Genomic DNA, 18170 nt, shown 5'->3' on the forward strand with positions numbered 1-18170 from the left:
TCAAAAGTTGTACTTAAAACTACCTACACATTTGATGATTTGCTAAGACTTTGGGATTCAGCATATATTTGTACTCCCATCTAACACATCTAAGATTTAATATGGATGCCAATGTCAGATACTGCACACATTACCCCAAAAAGGTCAGTAATAAAATTTAGACACTGTTTTTAAAGGATATTTTTTTAAGTTGAGGACATAGCCTTTATAATATTTTGGCCAATATGACATCAAATGTCAAAGCTGTTAAAATTTTCTTTTTTTGACTCTTAGCATATTTAATGTGGCAATTGATGCAGTAAAACAGTGAACTAAGCCCAATGTATATTTGTCAAATGTTCATTCTAAAACTGCTCTATAGAAAAGCAATTGTGATAAATATACTACATTTAGGAGTTATACATAATTTACTGTCTCAATTATTATACATTATAGGACATGGAAAATGATGCCACTTTCAACTCTAGTCATGAAGAATTCTTTTGGAAATGATTTAATAAATTTCTAGTTTATTGAAATCTATTTCAAACCACATTAACTCCCTAGGACAGCTGAGCTAGTTAATACTATATTAATAATGAAACCAACGAGGCATATTTGATTCCTATAACAAGTTAGCTGCTGACAGAAAATCTATTTCATGTCCAAAAGTTATACCCTGAATTTTTGGTGGTATCTTTTCAACAGCAGGTAACTAATCACTGGTCAAAAACTACTAAATCATTTCTAGTACAAGCCCAATCAAAAAAGCTCAACTTTATACTTCCTCTGAAAGCTGCAGATACATACCATGAACTAACCTCTTGTATCTTACATTTAAACAGACTGTTCTAGGGCTATTAAAATGTTATTATGGTGTGACTAACTTCAGAGAATAGAGTTATTTTGTGTGATTACATAAATAATAACATTTTTGTATATCAATATGACCATAAGATTGTATCCCTTTTATTGTGTTTGTATTTGGAGTAAAAGAACTCTTACATACCTCTTCTTTTGAAGGATCCAAAAATGCCTGTGAAAGTCTGGATAAATTTCTTGTGGGTGATTCCTGAGCTGAAATAATTGAACCTTGGCCTGAAATGTTAGTATCTCCTAGAGAAAGAAGAGATAACTTTAAACATGAGAAGCTGATGTTGCTGGGACAAGGGTTAATATTAGTTTACAGTATTACCCCAACCTTCTCCCTGCTCAGCTGCCACAGTGACTAGAGTTGCCACAATCAGGGATTTATTTGAGTCAAGGAAATATATCCAAAAATAAGATGACTTTTTTGATGTTTACTGCCTACAAATTTCCAATGGTTCCCATTGCCTTCAAAGACAAGTCTGAAATCCTAATTTATTTAATGTTTTTATGCCAGCTCAATCTTTTGCTGTAACCACAGCCCACTGCTAGAACTAAATGTTTGCATTTCATTAAGTAGACAACGAAAAACTATTTGAATAGTGAAATAAACAAAGCCGTGTTTTAGGAATATTGTTTACATAAACAAATATATAGTGAGTAAAATAGAGGAAGATGAAATTGGAGGAAGGATACTGCAATAGAGAAGAATGGAGAAAAACAAGGGTAGAAGCAATGAGAATGGAAAAGAGTGAAGGTCAAGATAAATCAAGAAAGTAGATTAGACAGAAAGTGTGAACTTTTAGATGCAAAACTTAGGAGGAAGAGTCCAAGACAACTCAGGTTTTGTGCCTGGGTGAAAATAAAAGGGTCAGGAAACTGATGATGAATTTAGTTTTGTATTAAATTTGAAGTGATCTTTAGCTACTGGAAGAAGCTCTCTTGTATTTTCTGTATGCATATTTCAGACATGCATGTGAGTATATTTAGTGACTTGCATAAACATAAGGCACACAAATCTTGGGTAATGCATATTTCATTTAAAGAGAAATGGGAAACGAAATGTACCGTTTGTTGAAATATGTAAACAATCTTGGGTATAATTCTCTGTATTCCAATCTGCTGGAGCTAGTATGTCAGCATCTTTATCTATAACTACAAACAGCCACAGCAAGACCCTATCTTTTCCACACTTTGCAAATTTTGAAAGGGCATTCATCCAGCGCTCACTCAAATATACGGGCTAATTATAATATCTATATTCATAGAAAATTATATCATCCTTATTTAAAAAAGCATATTTTTATAATCAGATAAAACTAAAAATATATAACTATAATTGTATAATTAACAGAAAAATTATGAATATTGTTCATTTTCTTACCTCTATCATTGACAATACTTGAGGTTTTAGATATCATCCCATCTCTCTACATGGTGCCACATTAAAGAAAAAGTACATTAGTAACTGTGCTTCTAAAAGAGGTTCTGCTTTCTATCAATTAACCAATGAATACAGATGTTTTTCTTCTTTTATCCTGTAACTCATAAAAATTGTTTAAGTATAATACATATTATTACCCTCCTTTCCATATAATCTCAAATTTAACTAGTTAAAAACTGAGTTCAATATGTAGCAATGTATAAACTTACTTCTCCAGTCTTCCCTATTTTGCCTAAAGGCATGGAAATACATACATGCTATGGTTAGTTCTAAAAAGTTTAGACTCATTCAGTTTGTCTCAGAGAAATCCAATCTAATTCATTTAGACCCAGTCAAAACCAGTGTAATCCTTGTTGAAAACACTGTTTAGGACCAAAGTAAAATTCATCTTTTCAGGATCATTTTATTGGAATAATATTTTTCCGTGTCTGTCGCCTCACTGGACAATGAGTTTTTAAGAGGAGCAATTATGTATTATTATTCTTTTTATCTTATAGTACCCAATTTCCTTGTTTTCCATTATTCTAGCTTAGTACAACACCTGGTCCATAGTATATGCTCAATAAACACAAGCTATCATTACTATTATTACCGCCAAATGTTTGTTTGAATTATTTTCTGCTAAAATTCGTAGTGCGCTTGGCACAAAGCTAACTCACTACTTTCTCTGCCAGGAAAATGGATCAGGTTTCATGAACAAAAATTTCCCTAACCAATCAGTACTATGCTGCTGAAGGAGAGAGCTCATGGAAATAAAAGTTGAGTAGATAAATTAATAAACACAACACTAAACTTTAAAGCATAATTTTGTACCTTTTGATTTACACCATTATACTGCACATTTTCCTGAACAACAGAAGTTGAGGTTTTTTAAATAAAATTCTCTGAACTATTTTGATTGTGATGACCAGCAGTTGCTGTATTTCCTAAAAGTAAACAAAACAGAGAGAAACTCCAGTATTTTTTTTTCAACAGCTTTAGGAATCTACAATAAAAGTGCAATAAATTGTACCTATTTAATTATTTAGTTGATTTTGAAATATGAATCAAACTCTAAAATCATCACTGTATACAAGATACCATTTCTATTAACCCCTGAAGTTTTCTCATGCAACTTTGTAATCTATCTATCTATATGTCCTCATAATCCAACAACGCTGATCTGTACCTCTAACTCAAGATTAGTTTGCGCTTTCCAGAATTTCATATTTCCCTGGCTTTTTTCACTCATCACAACATTGTCACATATATCAATGGTATATTTTTTATTTTTTATTTCTGAGAAGAATTCTATTATATGGCTATTTCATAATTTTGTATACACATATCTATTTATGGACATTTTGATTGTTTCCAGTATTTATAAATAAATATTTATCTATTTTGTTTATATTATTTTATTAATTTTATTATAAATAAATATAATTTTTATTTTACTCTAAATAAAATTTATAAATAAAAATTTCTATAAACTTTCATGTATAGGTCCTATGTGGACATATTTTTTTTTCATTTTTATTGGGTAAATACCTAGTAGCTGAATGAATGGTCACGTGGTAGGTTTAACTTAAAAAATAAAATGTCAAACCAGTTTTTCAATGTGATTGTACCATTTTACATATCAATGAGCAGTGCATCAGGGTTGCAGTTCTTCCACATCCTTACCAATACTTAGTAAACAGAAGAAAAATAAAGATCAAAGTAAAAATTTTAAAAAAGTAAAAAGAGAGAGAAAAATGAAATAAAAAACTGGCTCTTTAAGATGTTTAGTAAGTAGTAAGTCAAAAACAAATAAGATCACAAATCAGTAAAATAGAATCTACAGATAATTACTAAATGAAATAATAAATACATGAAAAATGTTTGCCAATAAATTTGAAAATATATACAAGAAACAAATTCCCTGAAAAATCCCAATGACTACATTTTATCACAAAGAAGTAGATAATATGAAGAGCCCTGTAGCAAAGAAATTAAGTAGGAAGTTTAAACTTTTCCACAAAAAAGCTACGGACTAAAGAGACTTCACCTCTGCATTGTGCTAAATATGTAAGCAAGAAATTATGCTAATTCTACACAACACTTCCAAAAAATTAAAAAAGAGTGAACATTTTCTATCTCACACTTTTACATCAGAATCACTTTGATACAAAATATCATTACAGATATTATAATAAATTAAAATTTTTTTCAATTCCCCCATGAACAAATATGCAAGAATAATAAACAAAACAAATTATAAATATCATGTATAATATGTAATATACTGACAATTACATAAATAACATAGTAATCATAATATAATTAAAAATAATATAATAAATATAATATAGTATCCTAGTACATATGTATCACATTTCCTTATGTTTTGGAACAATATTAAGAGGTACACAATCACCATTGCTGTTCAACATTGTACTGAAGGTCCTAGACAGAGAGAAATAAATGAAAAGGGAATCCCAACTAAATAGCAGCAAGCTATTTTGTAGAAATTGACAAGTTTTTAAAATTTGTATAGAAAGCAAAGGCTCTAGAATAACGAAGTCAACCTGTCATAACAACAAATGTTTGGATAACTCAAACCACTGAATTTTGAAACTTATTTTAAAGCCACAATAATAAAGAAAATGAGGTATTTGCATAAATACAGATAAATGCATCAATCTGTGATCACTTTATATTTTCAAAGTTGCCAAAGCAACTAGATTTGTACAAGATAAGTTAGAATCCTCCTGTTTTCCCAGGTAGCAAGAAGTGCTATCAAACACCACTAGGATCATGTCAGAAACACCATTAGAGCTATAATGAAGGAGCTTCCCTTGGCCAGAGATGTTATGACATCAAGACAATGAGAAGACCTTAACGATGATCCACTTTTACTTAATAAATAGTAAATACATTTTCTCTTCCTTGTGACTTTCTCAATCTAATAACATTTTTTTCTCTAGTTTACTTTATTGTACGATTATAGTATTTAATATATATAACACACGTAACGTGTATTACTCCACAGTTTATCTTATCAGTAAGGTCAAAGGTGAGCTGTTAGTAAGTTTCTGGGCAGCCAAAGTTAAATGTAAATTTTTTACTGTGCAGGAGGTCAGTGCTCCAACTCTCAGCCCTTAACGTTCAAATGACAACTGTACTTCTGGTCGTTCTATACATAATCACCAAAACATGGAAACTGCCAAATTTCAAATTTCTTTCAGTTCAAGAATGAATAAATAAACTCTGATGGGGGAAAGGAACAAACTATTGACACATGCAATAACTTGGATGAATTTCAGGGGTATTATGCTAAGTAAAAGAAGCCTTTTTCAAGAAGTCAAATAATGTATGATTCCATTTACATAACATTCTCCAACAGAAAAATAACTATATGAGAACATACCACTATTTGATAATAATCCCAGAGGTAACATAACTAATAATCCCAGAGGTAATTTGGGATTATTAGTTGGGAGAAGGAGGGTGTGACTGCAAATAAACAGAATGAGGGAGATTTTTGGAATGTTGAACTGTTCTACATGTGATTGTGATCGAGGTTACACAAATCTATACATATGATCGTACATGTAATTGTACAAAATATTCCATTTTGCTTTAGGATGATTTGAAAAAACAAAATAAATGTGTTAAGATATTTTCTGAGAAAATATACAGACAAGATAAGGAGCTGAAACAGGAAATTGACTTCGAACGCTGCCTGGAGAATCACCAGCTGCAAAACTGTATGGGGCAAATTTCTCATAAGAGTATAGAGGATGTGACACTGTTCTGAGTTCATACTCATGATGCTATGATGAAGTGGAAACCAGAAAGACCTGATTATGGTGCATGGGAAAGAGGGGCACCTCTAAAAACTTATGACTTGTGATGTCACTATTGTGTATTTCTGAAATGATGCATATACCCTTCACTGAGACTGGAGAGTAGCTATACATAACTGCTCACAGCCAAGGCTGATATGAATCACATTAGTTTACATTTCATCTTTCAATAGGATATTTCTCCCAATCATGCTTAATTAAATTTATGGGTCTGTTCTCCAGACAATTGTCACAATAAACTGGTATTGCAGAGGAGCTAAAAACAATATTTTTCATTGACCATCCTTTCCTAAAATGTCACTGAGATTCTGACAACAGGAAGATCAGGCTAGGATGCATTAAACACCAGATTTTTACAGAATAAGTTTGCTTGAGATAAGTGCTTTAGAAATTGATAATTTAGTTTTATTGTCTACATTTGGTGTAAGATGTAGAGCTGGTATTGCCATAAATTTGCCAGTTATAAATAACCTTTTAGTAAATCATAAAAACTGAACTTTAAAAATGGGACCTATGAATTTCAGAGTTAAATTAACTGAACCTCAATGATTCTGAGGCAGGAAGATATCCATGGCTAAGGCAACCCTATCTCTCCCAACATTTCTGATTCTTGATGAGACTAAGCAAATTGCATATTGGGAAGAAAAGATTTTAAACAGTATTTCCTTGATTTTTTAACCAATAAGGCCAAGAAATTTAACTTTAATTTTTTCTTTGTAATTTAATAATGGGAGATAAGTTATACTGTTGGACTTTTGAACAGTCATACTTTGATGATTTTTTTTGAGGATTTTTATATTGTAACTTGAGCTTTGGTCTTTACTGAGTTCTTTTTTTCATTGCATTTTAGGTTTCGGGGTGAGCAGCATGAAGAGACACAGCATAAGTTAAAATAATAAAGTGATGTTTCAGTAAGGGCCACAGTGAATCTGGAGTTAATTTACTTAATTTCTAACACATTTCAGAGTTTTCTGAAATTATTTTAAGCATAAATATGTTTTTACAAATTGTCAGACATGCTACATTATATATTTAATCATAATACAAACTTCATTTCATTTTATAAAATAATAATATAATGTCAGGTTCAAAACAATAAGTCAATTATCTATTTATCAAATTCTAAAAGCAATGAAGGCCACATAGCTGTTGATAAGCACCACTCAAAATCAGTCATTTGACAAAAGAAAACAGAGGATTTATCTATATTTAAATGAAAGAAGCTGTTACAAAACTATCTTTCCCCAAATTATTGTTTAGTATCTCATGTTTCTTGTCACAATATTCAATTACCAGATATTTTTTCATATGTATTCTCGTCTCCAGCAGGATAAACTAATATGATATCTTCAGAAGTCTTCCTTTTATTCTTTGGAGAAGCTTAAAGAAATATAATAAAATATTTATTTTTAATAATGATGACAGAATTACCCAAGATAGACTACTTATCCTTTTATGCCCAAGAAGAGCTGAACTATATGCTAATCTGTATGTGGGATTGTGAGAGAAACTGGAGAAGATAGAGAGATGTGAAATGGGAGGAAAGACAATTCCTGAAATATTATCCCTTCATATTAAAAGATACCCCTGGAGGGATAAATTTTTTCTTTGGCAGAAAGGAAAATCTGCACCAGGGCTCAACTGAAACTTGTCATTTTCCATCAGGGTACATACCAACATGTGACTGGGCTGAAAACTCAGCAGTCCACAGTGACTAATGTAATTCTTGGATATGCCTTGATGCCTGACAGAGCAAATACACATGTATATTCCCTTCTTTGTGATAAAGACAATTACAATTTTGCTTTTCTAACTATTAAAGTGGCAGAAGGTCCTTACTGCATGTGTGTTCAGGGGGCTGTTATGAGAGATGTTAAATGTAAGAGTGATCTGTTTCCACATTCACAGATCACTGAGCAGATTCTTCTGATATTTTCTTTCTTTTATTTTCTCGGTCCCACTAAAAGTTGTCTATTTGTTGGAAGGTAACAACATTACTATAGTAGTATAATTTAATTTAATTTATGCCATGGATATTCGTTCTATTCTGTCACTTTGATAAAATAAACTAAACTCATTTATATACTACTTCTTCTTCAACAGTGTATTTAAATAACAAGTGTTTAAGCTATTTTAAATTCTTCCTACTATATGAGAAAGTTAATGAAGATGTAATAAATTGTATAGTTACTAAAGTGGTTTCATATCTGAGGAATGATATTGCTGTCATTGCCTCAATGAAGTAAATAGATTTAGTTAATCCATTTAGTAAACATGTACTTAGTGTATATGCTTTTCATGGTGTTCTGTTAAATACAAACATGAGAGTTAACTATTATAAATGATTAAGACAGTGGGAAGTATGTAATATGTAAATTAAAAGTGGTAAATACTACTTCAGAGATTCATAGAAGAGGGGCCTTCCAGTTAGGGTATCAAAATTGACTTTTTGGCGTATAATTTACAGTAGGGCTTAAGAAAATGTAGGATTTTGATAAGTGGATACAGTAATCAGGTCATTCTAAATTGAGAAAATTGGATACAGAGAGGCAGAGAAGCAGGAAAGGTAACATGTGTTTTAGGAATGACCAGTAGTCTAATTTGACTAAATAACAAAATAAATTAAGTTCTTACTATATGCTAGAATTTTTACACTCTTTATAGGAATTATTTAGGAGTATTATCTTTGTTTTCAGATAATGAAACTGGCTTAGGGAGTTTAAGTAATTTGCCCAAGCCATTACATTGATCGAAAATGATAAAACAGGATTGGACTTCTACAGTCAAGCACCGGAGTCTTTTCATATCACTACTAGATTATAGCTGCCATCTTCAAGGATGTAGTGTAAAACAAAGTTAAAAGTTAGGTAAGTACTGAACTTTGGATGCTGATAAATGCTTGCTGAAACAGTCAGAGCTTTATTTAATAGGTAATAGTTTTAACAGTGGAGGAAGAAACCATCAGAACAGAGTTTTAAGCGTAACAAGCAACAGTATAAAATGGATCTGAGGCAGGTTAAAAAAAAGTCAACAGAGGCTAGTTGGTAATCTACTGCAGTGACACAGGAAAGCTCTGACCTCTAAATGGGATTCATGGGATACTATGATGAAGCTGCATGGAAAATAATCAGTTTCTTTCCCTATACTACACGATCAAAGATAGTTAAATCAAGTCTACAGTTCTGCATTCTTGCCATAAAATTGTAGCTAATATTAGAAGAGAAAATCCATTTAATTTCATAATGTTATAAATAAAGGAAGCTGGTAGAGACGGCATAGCAAAGCCATTTCTCCTTACTTAATTGGTTCTTTCTTCATTTATTTGTTCATTATTTTTTCCCTAATTCTCTACCTTCACCCTTTCTTACTGGTTGGCAGTATAATAGAACACCATGTTGCTATATAAGAGCAGTTATCTTACAAGTTTGTATCATTTCAGTAGTTATTTTAAATATAGGGAGGTTGGTTAGAACTACAGTACAGGCAAGCCAGTACAGGCAAGCCTCTCCTGAGCCAATTGATAAGATTGTTATAATTGTTACATATATGCCTACTTTTCAATTTGAATTGTAATATAGAAATGCCTAGAACAGTGTCTGGCACAAAGGGAGTAACAAGTGTAAATACACAGAGTATTATAAAAGGATATTTAGGTAGATAAGCATTTCCTACTTTGCTACATCATCTTTTAATGTTCTCACATTCACCATGTGTTGTTCCATCTTGACCTTTGTACTTCAATGTATTTTTCCCCATATATTCTTTAAAGCCAGTATCTTGCATTTTTTGTAAATGATAAGCCATGTTTTTTCTCTAGAAGTTCTTGTTTCTACAATATTAAAGAAAATATATTGGTCAATATTAACTTGTCATTAGAAATGTAAAACTATTTAAAATGTGACAATATGTTAGAAATGGATTATCAGTCTTGTCTTGACTTGTAACGTTAAAAAAATAAGAGAATAATAAAGGGTAAATTTCCATTGTGACCAAACACAAAGAATACATTTAATACACATGCAATTTACCTCTCTACACATCATCAGAGAACTAATCCAGTTTTTGATCAGACACAGTATCGTATCCATGGCTGCCCTGGTAAGTTAAAGTAATTTCTTAATGATCTTTAATTGGAAGATTCCTGAGGGCTTACCCAAATATCACTCAGGTCTACCAGACATAAACATAATATAGTACATAAAATGTGATTTCCCTTTGTGAGTATCTGGGCTACTGTTGAATGTACTAGAAAGAAGATAAATGCATATAGAAAAAAAAACCCCAGAGATTCTCAGAGGGTTCTTGCAATATTTAGCAAGAAATAAATGAGCACATGTAAGACAACTACCCAAGACTACAGTAAAGACCTGCCTAAAGGACTGGGGAAACAGTCACTGGAACCTACCTAGGTGTAGAAAACATGCCTATTCCCACTAGAAATATTTCACTGTAAAGCTACACTGGGAAAACTTCATGAATCATAAGGCTTTGAGTAGAGAACTAAGATGGATCTTAACTCAGTAGCAGGGAATAACTAGCCCCAGATTAAACATGGCTCTGGCCCCACCAGCAAATCATAAAAGGCAAGACCTGTACAATCAAATTGTTTCCAAATAAATTATCTACATCCAAAAATTCTAAATAATATTTATAAGAACATAAAAATATTCAGTGAACAAAGTAAAATTTATGTCTGGCATCCAATCAAAGAACACTAGGTATAAAGAAACAGGGGAATATGACTTATAAAATAAGCAGATCAATCAACTGAATTGACTCAAAACTGACACAAATGAAACAATACAGTCAATATAATTGCAATTTGTATGTAAACGAAGTGAAGAAGAGATATGGAAGATATAAAAAGGTCCAAAGGCAGTTTCAAATATGTGAGACGAGCAATACAATGGATGTATTAATGGTGGAGTAGACATTCCAAAAGATTAGATAATGTGAATTCAGCAACAGAAACCATCCAAAAGAAAACACAGAAGGGTGAATAAATGAAAAAGTTTCAGTGAGATATGGGACAACTTCAAGCAGCCTAATATATACCTGAAGAGAGGAGAGAGAAGATAAAATTAATATTTGATAATAATGACCTACAATGTTTTAAATTTGATGAAAACCATAAAGACACAAGTAGAAGAAGCCCAAAATACCAACGCATAGGAAATAAGAAAAATTTCACCAAGGCATAACAATCAAATTTCTCAAAATTACTGATAAAAAGAAAATTTTTAAATTTCCTAGAAAAGCAAATTATGTTACACAGAGAAAAATAAAGTTTAAAGACAGTAGATTTTCCTTGGAACCAATGTAGAGAAGAAAGTGAAACACCATCTTTAAAGTACTAAAATAAAAAAATAGGCAATGGTGAATTCTATACCTAGTTGACATAACCAATATATACTCAAAGAAAAGTTTTCAAAAATAAGGGTAAAGTCTTTTGCAGACATAAAAAAGTAAGTTGCAGCAGGAACAATGTTAAAGGAAGCCCTTCAGATAGAAGAAAAAAATGATAGCAGATGAAAATATGGGTATACAAAAAAAAGAATAAAGAGCATAAAAAATTTAAGTATATGGCCAAATATAATATGTGATTTATTTACATCATGATAAAAGATAAATACTTATTTAAACTTGACAATGTAGTGTGGGATTTATTACATATATGATTATAAATAAAATAAATGACCAGAATAGCATAAAGGCCAAATGGAAAAAAATAAAGCATAATATTACAATGTTCTTATATGTGAAATAGTATAATATAGTATAATCACTCTTTACAATGTAGTCTAATAAGTTAAAGATATATACTATAATCCTTAAACCAAATGGTAAATTTTAAACAAAGAAACAATATATAAAATACATACAAAAGGATCATTAAAAATCCAAAGAAAAAGGCAGAAAATGCAGAAAAGAACACAGATGAGACAAATGGAAAACAAAGAATGAGATGACAGTTAGTAAACTCTCATGTTAATAATCATACTAAGTGTAAATGCTACAAAGACCTAGATTACATGCAGTTTTTGGATTTCATGTGAAAACAAAGCCTATCTATATGAGTAGTAACCACACACACACACACACACAAAGAGAGAGAGAGAGAAAGAGAGAGACAAATAAAGACATATATTTGGTCTTAAAAGTAAAACACAAGAAAACAATATGCCTTGCTAACAGTAATCAAAATAAGGCTGAAGTGGCGATATTAATATTACATGAAATATTAGAGCAAAAATTGATACCAGAAAATATTTTCATAATAATAAAAACAATCAAATCACCAATAGACATAACAATTCTAATAATTTTCACATGATACTGAGCTTCAAATAAATAAAACAAAAACTGAAATACTAGCCAAATCCAAAAATATAGTTAGAATTTCAATAACTCTTTATCTCAATAATTGAGAGAACAAGTAGACAGAAATTGAGCTAGGATTTAGATTTGAACAACTCTGTCAATGAACTTGATATCTAGAGAACAGTTATAAAATCCTTCACCCAACTACAGTAGAAATAAAATATTTTTCAAGTATACATTTGTGATTTACCCAAAAATGTAATTTGTGATGATAAAATAAATCTAAATATATTTTAAAAGATTTGGGAACTAAAACTCTGTTATTTGACCAAAATAAAAGTAAATTTGAAATCAATAGCAGAAAAATCTTGGATACATTCCAAATATTTAGAAGCTAAATGACACAATTCTAAATAACCAATGATTCAAAGATAAAATTAAAAGATAAAGTATTTTGAATTAAATTAAATAAGTATAAAAACATAGCATTTCAAAATGGGGACTCTTGATAGACTAGTGTTAGGAAAATTTAGACAGTACTCAATTTCTATACTAGGAAAGAAGAAAGGTCTTCAATTAATGCCTTCCACCTAAAGTGAGAAAGCTATTTAACAAAAAATAAGTATATAACAAAGATCAGAACAGAAATTGAAAAAATAGAAAGAAAAGAGACAAATTTATTAAAACTAAAAGCTTACAGTTTGAGAAAATCAGAAAATGATAAATAAGAAGAAAAAGAAAAAGCAACTCTAGTTGGGACTACCAAGGAGAAAAGAAGTTACCATATCAGTAAGGTGAGCGGGTGACATCACCAGGGTCTAGAGATACTCAAAGGATAACAAAGGAATGTTATAAACAACTTTGTCAATAAATCCCACAATTCAGATGATATAAAAAATAAACAGTACCAATTCTAAAATATATGAGCCTAGCATTGCCCTGATACCAAAATCAGGAAAGGGTAGTGTAAGAAAACTACATTTTGCACTAACATCTCTAGTACAAAAGTCTAAACAAAATTTTGGCAAATATAATAAAACTATTTGTAAAAATGATAATACAATCGTACCAAGTGTATTGGTTTCGTGACCGTTTGTTCAGGATTCATTTAACATTTAAAATCAGTTTATGTTATCTACTATGCAATGAGCCACAAAAGAAAACTTACATGTGAATTTAATAAAACCACAGAAGAAAATGTTTGACAAAATCTTATATTCATTTCTGATAGAAATGTTCAGCAAATATAAGAAAATTTCCTCAAGCTGATGAATGACATCTGTAGAAAACCCACAGCTAACCCTATAATAGTGACAGAGTTAACACTTTCCTCTTGAGATCAAGAACAAACAGAGAACTATCAAACAAATCACCAATCAAAAACAGCTCGTATGTCTGCTTCTATACTGAAGGTTGTAGGCAGTGAGATCAAGCAAGAAAAAATAAATGAAAGATACTCACATGGGAAGAAATAAAACTCCCTTTATTCACAGAAATGATCATCTATGTAGACTATTAATTGGCATGTAGAAAACAGTACTACTAGAACTGACTATGATTTTAACAACGCAGGATACAGGAGGAATACACGTACATCAGATGTTTTTCTATATATTAGCATTAAGTATTCAAAATTTGAAATGTAAAAAATATGTTACAATAGCATAAACTGTATGAAATACCTAGGGATGAATCTATGAAAAGATCTATAAGAACAGTACAGTGCAAACTACATAGCCCTGTTAAGAGAGATTAAGTAGACCTAAATAAATGAAGAGACGTGGTTTTTGAGTTGAAAGACTCGATATTATTAAGAGGTAAATTGTGCCCAAACTGACCTATAGAGTTAATGCAAATCCAATAAAATAAATCTCAGCAAGACATTTTGTTAGAAATTAATAAGCTGATGCTAAAATTAGTATGGAAATACAAAGGATTTGAGATTAACTAAAACAACTGAAATAAGAAAAACAAATGTGTAAGGCTAGCACTACACATTGAAAGAATTATTAAAGGTACAATAATCAAACAAATAGGTCAAAGAATAGAGGAGAGTCCAAAAATAGGGCCATACAAATAACTTTTGATGAAGATATTAAGAGCAAAATCTGAACTATAAGACATAATTTGCAGTGAAAACATTATGTCAAATCTGAAAATCATAAGACATAAAAATATTAAGAAACACGACTCAGATTCCTGTCATTTCTCAAAGCATCTCCGTCGCGAACATGGCTCGGCCACCCTTTTTCGGCCAGGGTCGCCCAGGCCCACTGCCCCCGCAGCCGCCTCCTCCGGCTCCCTCCGCCTGTCCGCCACAGCCGCTGCCCTCCCAGGCTTTCCCGCCGCCTCTCCCCCAGCGGCCCGGCCCTTTTCCGGGGGCCTCCGCCCCCTTTCTTCAGCCTCCGCGGAAGCCTCCCGCGGAAGGGGGCGGCGGCGGCGGCGCCTTCTACCCGGTGCCACCACCGCCGCTGCCTCCGCCGCCGCCCCAGTGCCGGCCCTTCCCGGGGACCGACGCCGGCGAGCTGCCGGCTGCCGCCTCCCGGCCCGGGGCCGCCCTGGAGCCCGCGCTGGCCTGAGACGCCGCCGCCCGCCGACATGCTTGGGGATGCGGCCCTCCAGCGCCTGCGCGACCGGCAGTGGCTGGAGGCGGTGTTCTGGACCCCGCGGGGACTGGCTGTCCGGTTCCCCAGCGCACGCATGCCGGGCCCAGTCTTGACGAAGTGCGCGCGCGATTGCGCGGGGCTCTGCGCCTGGTGCGGAGGCTGGGCGGCCTCAGCCAGGCCTTGCGCGAGGCCAAAGCAGACGACGCCGCCTTGGCCCTGCTGCATGCCCAGGCCGCGCCATTGCGCGCGGAACTGGCCGACCAGCTACAGCCATTGACCCAGGCTGCCTATGTGGGCGAGGCGCGGAGGAGGCTGGAGAGGGTCCGGCGCCCCCGGCTGCCGCTTCGCGAGAGGGCCGGGAACGCGAGGGCGAGCGGGAGGAGAGGCCGCGGGAGCGGTGGAACGCGAGCAGGAGATTGACCGCTGGAGGGTCAAGTGTGTGCAGGAGGTAGAGGAGAAGAAGCGGGAGCAGGAACTCAAAGCAGCTGCTGATGGCGTACTGTCTGAAGTGAGGAAAAAACAAGCAGATACTAAAAGAATGGTGGACATTCTTCGGGCTTTGGAGAAGTTGAGGAAACTGAGGAAAGAGGCTGCAGCAAGGAAAGGGGTCTGTCCTCCAGCCTCAGCAGATGAAACTTTTGAGCATCATCTTCAGCGACTGCGAAAACTCATTAAACAGCGCTCTAACTGTATGAAGCTGAAGAGAGAGCCCTCAGGGTTATGCTGGAAGGAGAACAAGAGGAAGAGAGGAAAAGAGAATTAGAAAAGAAACAAAAGAAAAAACGAAAATTTTACTTCAGAAACGTGAAATTGAGTCCAAGTTGTTTGGGGATCCAGACGAGTTCCCACTTGCTCATCTTTTGGAGCCTTTCCGACAGTATTACCTCCAAGCTGAGCACTCCCTGCCAGCGCTCATCCAGATCAGGCATGATTGGGATCAGTACCTGGTGCCATCTGATCATCCCAAAGGCAACTTCATTCTCCAAGGATGGGTCCTTCCCCCGCTCCCCAGCAACGACATCTGGGCAACTGCTGTTAAACTGCATTAGTAAAGATGCTCCCGGAGTGTGGTCCAGCCAACGCTCTTTCCAGCTCTAAATATTAGTGATGCTGCCATCTTTTGCTGTAGACTGAACTGCAACTTCTAAACTCCATGTGGTGTTCCCCTACCCTGAAGTTATGCTTTCCTTCTGTGCTCTGTGCTGGCCAGAGGTGCCTCTTGAATCAGGAGATTGATGTGGTTCTTCAGGAAAGGACTTAGGTGAACTGAGGTTATTACCACAGGCAGTGAATGACCTTGGTTCACCAGATTTGCCTCTATTTTTAGGGACTTGGTCCAGAGTGACTTAATTTACTTGAGCTTCCTTGTGTGTGATGGATAAGTACACTCAAACACTCAATACAGGTGTGCGATAGGTTGATTGCACAACCCTGCCACCAATAGTGAGTGTGTGAAGGCAAGCTTGATGCAAAACCTCCTGACCTTTTCTACCTGAAGAGCGCTTTGACTTCTAGGAAGAAAGTCAAAAACTTGTTATCTTTGGTTTTGTTAATCCCAGTTTGTGTGCAGCTTGGGAGGCTGCTATTTAGGAAGATGGCAATGGCTGTAGGCTGAGTTGCCAGAAAAGACAGTGGCCTAGTTTTATTTTCATGTGGAGAACTTAGAAAACCTTAAGAGTACCCAAATTGGATTGTGTTTTAATGGACGATGGCTGTATTTTTTCCATGTTAGAAGGATCCTAATGAAAGCACCTGTTTTTTTTACATTTCTAAGGGTCTAGTTTAGAATCACCAAGGATATTTCCCTGATGGGAGTGGGACCTTAACCTCACTCTGTCACATTGTAGGAGCCGGTGTAGCTATGGAATCATCTTAGGAACTGAAGCTTCTAAAACTATCCATGTAGTCAAATCCAGGGGGAAAGCAAATAAAAATAATAAAACTTATTTTTTATATTCATTAATAAATGCTGTTGTGCTTGGAGATGATCACTCATATAAACATTTTTTTGGTTCTGCTTGGGTTTTTTGCCAATTTTGTTATTTATATTTTCAAAAAACTAAATAAAAATCATTTTTTATTTAAAAAAATATTAAGAAACACAAAGGAATTCAAAATCTCATAATAAAACAAGATTCACAAAAGACAATTGTAAAATAACCTCATTGGAAATATCAGTGTTCAAATGGCTCTGCCATTAGCATGGCTTAGGCAGCCTGTGGTGTTATCAGGCTTACAGTCAGTGACCACATCTAATGAGCACTCCTCCGATTTTGTTCAGTTGCAATATTAGTCTGCACTAAAATTGACCATAACTCCTTGAGTAGTAATTGACATTAGGCAAATGGAGAAAAATCTAGTGCATTCAATTGCTTCTGGAAAAACGATACTTTCAGAGATGTGCAGTTTCAGAACAAACAGAAGAGAACAAGTTGGTGAGACTTCTCATTGAAAAATAGTGAAAAATTGAATAGTAAAAATATTAGTAATAATTATGGCTGGGCATGGTGGCTGACAACTGTAATCCCAGCCCTTCAGGGGGCCAAGGTGGGAGAATCATTTGAGCTCAGGAGTTCGAGACCAGTATGGGCAATGTAGTGAAAACTCATCTCTATAGAAAAGAAGAGAAGAAGAGGAAGAGGAAGAAGAAGAAGGAGAAGGAAAAGGAGAAGGAGGAAGAAAAAGAGAAAGAGGAAGAAGAAGGAGGAGGAGGAAAAACAAAAAAAAAGAAAAATAATAATCATGGTAAATTGGAATAAGCTGAGCCTGCAATATGAACAGTGAGTGTCTGATGGTAATGAAAGATACAGGTAAGGAAGAGAACGAGAAATAAGCATACATATTTAAACTTCCAACATTTTTACAAAATTGCTATATAACAGTATATGTCAATACAAATCAAATTGTTTAAATCTTACATTCACATCTAGGTTTCTTAACAATAACCTATTTAAAATTGCTATTTAGAAATTTAGATCAATGTTTATCAACATGCTAAGTTGATAATAATTTTATGGAATGAAAAAACAGTCTACACACAGCTTGTGAGGTATAATATCGTGTATTCAATTATTAATTGGGATAAATATTTTTTGAAACATTCTGGTGGGGTATGTGTATATG

General features: G+C 34.1%; 1 protein-coding gene and 1 pseudogene across 5 annotated transcripts in view; one reads left to right on the top strand and one right to left on the bottom strand.

Annotated features, from left to right (window-relative positions):
• The window catches only part of FSIP2 (fibrous sheath interacting protein 2), a 29939-nt gene extending 14871 nt beyond the window's left edge, over nt 1-15068 (bottom strand). Inside the window, exons 1-6 of one of the 4 annotated variants that reach the window (XM_078329087.1) lie at nt 15017-15068; nt 9828-9949; nt 7414-7500; nt 3104-3216; nt 2231-2276; nt 989-1095 (exon numbers count right to left, since the gene is read on the bottom strand). In XM_078329087.1, the coding sequence (XP_078185213.1) occupies nt 989-1095; nt 2231-2267 (144 nt within the window). In that variant the 5' untranslated portion in view covers nt 2268-2276; nt 3104-3216; nt 7414-7500; nt 9828-9949; nt 15017-15068. Of the gene's footprint in view, nt 1-988; nt 1096-2230; nt 2385-3103; nt 3217-7413; nt 7501-9821; nt 9950-15016 lie in introns of those variants that run through there. The other 3 variants (XM_078329085.1, XM_078329086.1, XM_078329088.1) reach the window with 3 other exon arrangements.
• Nucleotides 12916-17781, top strand: LOC100405739 (programmed cell death protein 7 pseudogene; annotated as a pseudogene). Its single transcript, XR_013519308.1, has one exon. The product of XR_013519308.1 is annotated as a programmed cell death protein 7 pseudogene (transcript).
• Nucleotides 17782-18170: the final 389 nt, after the last annotated feature.

This window comes from Callithrix jacchus, chromosome 6 (genome assembly GCF_049354715.1).
Source record: "Callithrix jacchus isolate 240 chromosome 6, calJac240_pri, whole genome shotgun sequence".
NCBI classification, from domain to species: Eukaryota; Metazoa; Chordata; class Mammalia; order Primates; family Cebidae; genus Callithrix; species Callithrix jacchus.